This window comes from Elephantulus edwardii, unplaced genomic scaffold, assembly GCF_000299155.1.
Source record: "Elephantulus edwardii isolate Elephantulus edwardi_28Jun2011 unplaced genomic scaffold, EleEdw1.0 scaffold00298, whole genome shotgun sequence".
NCBI classification, from domain to species: Eukaryota; Metazoa; Chordata; class Mammalia; order Macroscelidea; family Macroscelididae; genus Elephantulus; species Elephantulus edwardii.
The window spans coordinates 2,242,443-2,247,047 of NW_006400048.1; the positions used below are offsets into that span (position 1 = coordinate 2,242,443).

At 35.2% G+C, this 4,605-nt stretch overlaps 1 protein-coding gene across 1 annotated transcript in view; it reads left to right on the forward strand.

The window, feature by feature from the left end:
• The window catches only part of AGTPBP1 (ATP/GTP binding protein 1), a 273,980-nt gene that overhangs the window by 48,004 nt on the left and 221,371 nt on the right, over positions 1 to 4,605 (forward strand). Inside the window, exons 4-5 of the mRNA XM_006900869.1 lie at positions 1,256 to 1,319; positions 1,690 to 1,836. Coding sequence (XP_006900931.1) covers positions 1,256 to 1,319; positions 1,690 to 1,836 — 211 coding nt within the window. The remainder of the gene's footprint in view (positions 1 to 1,255; positions 1,320 to 1,689; positions 1,837 to 4,605) is intronic.

The following is a 4,605-nucleotide window of genomic DNA, read 5'->3' on the forward strand; positions in this document are numbered from 1 at the left end:
TGGGGAGGAGGGTGGAGAGAATGGTGCAGCAATGAAGGAGTGAAAGCCCAGAATCCCTGTGAATGTTCATTGAAACTAATAAAATTTAATAATAATAATGATTAAAAAAAAATCTCTGGCAAAGCCTCTTAATTTGTCAGTAGCATCTCTTTTCTTCTTTGATTTGCTATCATCATTTCACTACCTGTTAAAGATTTTAATTTTTGTGTCATCTTTTTCTTTACTAACATTTTTTGGAATTAAAAATACTTCAGTTAATTCTGGGCTACTTAGTTTCCCTTCCTATTCCAAATACCGTCAGCATCTCTAATTCCTTCCATTTGAGGAAATACTCCACCTTCCCATTTGTTATACATTGATCCAGTATTTTTTCTACCGCAGATTCTTGTGGTTCTGCCTCTTCAACTTTTTTACTTTTTCCATTCTGTTTCTTTTCCATTTTTTTGCAAGGTGGTTTTATTGGAGGCCATTTTTTATTGCAGAGTTGAAGAGCTATTATTTATCACCTCCAAGCTATTCGGAGTCCTGGGCTTGTGGCATCTCTGGTCTTGTCTGGCTCTAGCTCAAGTCACATCCCGGTAGTAGTTTTATGTGAAATATACCATGTAGTCCTTACAGGTAGCTCTGATGGTCTAGTTGGTAAGAAGACTGAGCTACTCTAGCAGTTTGAGTCCATCAGTTACTCTCAGGGAGAAAGATGGGCCATCTCCTCCTGTATAATTTGTCACATGAAAAACCAACAGCAAGGTCAGTTAAGAGTCCAAAAGCAATGTATTTGTAATGATTAAGTCCTTAAAATGAATAAAAATACCTTTGTCTATTGATATATAAAAATACCACAATTTAGGGAAATAAATCTCTATGTATATATATGTATGAATGACTTGCATAGGTATGTGTGATTATTTTGACATGATCCACAAGAAAATGTTTTCTGTGAGGGTAGAGGTGACTATATGCCTTTTAATGTCTCATTTCAATTGATTTACTTAAATGTTTGCTAGAAATATGAGGAACTCAAAGGAAAATATTCTTATGATAATATTGATACTAAGAAAATAATAACTCTTCTGTAAAAATTCTTAAGGGCAAGAAGAGATCAGAGTGGTGTGAATGGTGGGAACTTGAATACATTTACTCTTAGAGCAGTTCTGAGAATCATCTGTATAATAATAGTTAATTTTCAAGAGGTTGACAAAATTTGGAAGTCACAAATTAAGATGTTTTAATAAATCAACTAAAATATTTGTTTCAGAACACGAAAGATCTTCAAACTACACTCAACATTCTAAACATTCTTGTTGAGCTAGTAACTGCTGGTGAGTTTTTATTTCTTTTCTTACATTATATCTATACTATTTGGAATATTTTGTTACCCATTCAAGAGCTGTTGTGATTACTGGAATTTAGAAACTCTTGTTTTTTCATAGTTACTTTGTAGTATCTTTCACTTTGCCCATGCAACCCTTGTGTTTTACAGCCTTAACCTTAGAATTTAGGCCTCATGTGTGTGTTTATTCTTTCTACCATTTTCTAACTAAAGGCAGTCGAGTGAAATGTGATATTGGTGGTATTTGTTTGACTTTGGCAGTCATCACTTTGAAAGATACTGAATGCTAAGAGATTTTAATACTAATGTGTAATGGGATTATTTTATATTTTTTGAAAAAAATATTTAAAATTTTTTAGGTGGCGGTCGGAGAGCTAGTGTTTTAGTTGCCAAAGGTGGTTCACAAATATTATTACAGTTACTGATGAATGCTAGCAAAGAAACTCCTCCAAATGAAGAGTTAATGGCACAGATTCATTCTATTCTTGCAAAGATTGGACCAAAAGGTAAGGATTTCACTTGTGTGATTATTGAATATGTAATCGTTTTTGCAACACTAATTTTTATCTGCCCTGAAAGTGCTAAATGTTTCGAATTGTTGTTTTCTGCCAATGTGTCGGATCTGACCCATAACTGACCCTCTGGTGAGTTTTCAAACACAGAAAATCACAGGGAGGAGATTGCCCATCCTTCTTCCATGGCTCAGTTGGTGTATTCGAACTACATGCCCTTGTGTAGTCAGTTTCTTACCACTAGGCCACCAGAGTGACTTTGCGTATCCAAAATTCTTAACTTTACATGTGACAGAAAAAGGAAGAAAATAGTTTCTAAATCACAAGTGTGTCTAGGGGTGTGTGTACATATACTTGTGTATAATATTGATAATGGTTTGAGGAAACTAAAATATTACTGCTTTTATAACAATTTTGTTTCTCAGTGCTCGGGCAGCTTTCAGGTTGGCTAAGAAGGACAAAATAGACAAACTGTGGCTGATTATTACAACAGAAAAACATATGACATTTAAAAAAACACAAATTGAAGAAACAATATAGAGCTGATTGAGGTTAGATAAATGGAAAATGATGCCCTTTCAGAGGAACCTAAATTCAGCTTACAGTTCTCTACCTGCACAAAGACTAACAAAGATGCTTTGATGAGTTCTTAGAATGGTTTGTTAAGTTCATGCCATTTCCTTGTGACTTAACATTAAGGTTTCAGTTCTTGAAATATTTTGTTAAATGGTTTAAAACAGGTTGTATGTGTACATAGTTTATGTATCTGCATATTTTTCATACCTATCTTTTTATATTGTTTACAGTTTAAAATTGTAATTTCAGAAGGTTTTTTATAGCCAACATCCCTGAAATGAGTTAAATTTTCCAGAAATCTATAAGACCTTTTTGAGTTGAGCATAATCAATTGGCTTAAGAAATACATTGTTGTTGTTACATGCTGTCGAGTCATCTGTCTACAACTCATAGTGATCCTATGAACAGTAACTCTTAGTCCTGCCCTATCTTGAGCCGGTCTCACTGTCCCTGACACACCTATCCCCATATCAACAGTTACTGTGTCAATCTATCTCATCCAGAGTCTTCCTTTCCTGTGCTGATTTTCCACCCTTTTAAGCATGATGTCCTCCAAGGATTGGTCCCTTCTGGTAGCCCAAAGTATGTGAGATGAAGCGTCACAATCCTTGCCTGCAAGGAGCAACCTGGTTTCAACCACTGCAGAACTGACCTATTTGTTCCTTTGGTAGTATGTTCAATACTCTTCTCCAGCATCACAACTCAAAGGCATAAAATTCTTCTGTCATTTTTTGTCATTGTATAGCTCACAGATATATATCAAGTAATTTAGAAGACCATGGCACACCTTGGTCTCTAGACTGACATTGTTGCTCCTTAGCAGTCTAGAGAGGTCCCAAACAGCTAACTTTCGCAGAGCATCTTGTCTTTTGATTTCCTGACTGCTGGTGCCAAGAAGTTGATTGTGGATCTGAGCAAGATGAAATTGTTGACATCCTCAACTGCCAATTGTTTCAGTGATGAGAATCTTTGTTTTCTTGATATTGAGATGTAGTCCATATTGAAGACTACAGTTCCTGACCCTCTGCAACAAATGCTTCAAATTCTACTCAGTTTTGACAAGCAAGTTTATGTCACTTGTATAATGTACCAACAGCTAGAACCAGTGAGGAGGAAAGAGATTTCTACGACCTTTTGCAGTCTGAAGTAAATTGAACATGCAGCCAAGATTTATTAGTAATAATTGGTGACTGGAATGCGAAAGTTGAGAACAAGGAAGAAAGATGAGTCAGTATTTGAAAAATATAGACAATGGTGACAGGATTAAAGCAAATTTTATAAGTAATAAAAAACAGTGATGATACACATAGACCTCATCTTGTGGAATTAACAGAAACCACATTTATTACCTATGTGGAAAGAATTGTTGGAGAGGCTCAGTATCAGCTGTGAAGACCAAGTGCTGATTGTGGAGTAGACTATCAACTAATCATGTGAAAGTTCAGAGTGAAGCTAAAGAAAATAAATTATCAAGAACCAAACTATCACCTTGAGTGTATCCTACATGAATTTAATTGTTGTTGTTGTTGTTATGTGCCATCGAGTTGATTGCAACTCATAGCGACCCTATGTACAAGATCTCTAAATGCTGTTCTATCCTGTGCCAACCTAGCCTTCTCAAATGCACTTATTCCCACCGCTCCAGTCACAGAATTCATCCATCTCATTGAAGGTCTTCCTTGCCTTCGCCGCCCCTTCATTCTGCCAAACATGATGTACCTCTCCAAGGAGCAGGGCAGCATGCCCAGAGTATGTCAGATGAAGCTTCAGAATCCTTGACTCCTCTGAAAAATTGGTTTGAGGCCCTAAACACTAATGAACTGTGGGATGATACTGAGAATATCCTACATGAAGAAGGAAAATTAAAAGAAGAATGCAAATTATGAGAATTCTTCATTACATAAAAAATGTCATTACAAAGAAAGAAGACAAGAGCAAGACAGATGTCAGATAGACTGAATTTTGCTGACACATTTCAAAGGGCAGCTTGGAAAGATAAAGCAAAAGAATATTAGTTAAATGTGTAAAGAGGAAGAATGAGAAAATAAAAAGAAATAAAATAGCTATTTTTCTTTAACTCTTGTATTTAAGATTGATATACTTCTGAGATGTTTGATAATAAGGGTTTTTCTCCCAGTTTTAAAATAAGAAAACATTTCTTTTTTTTTCAATTTTTTTAAATTATTA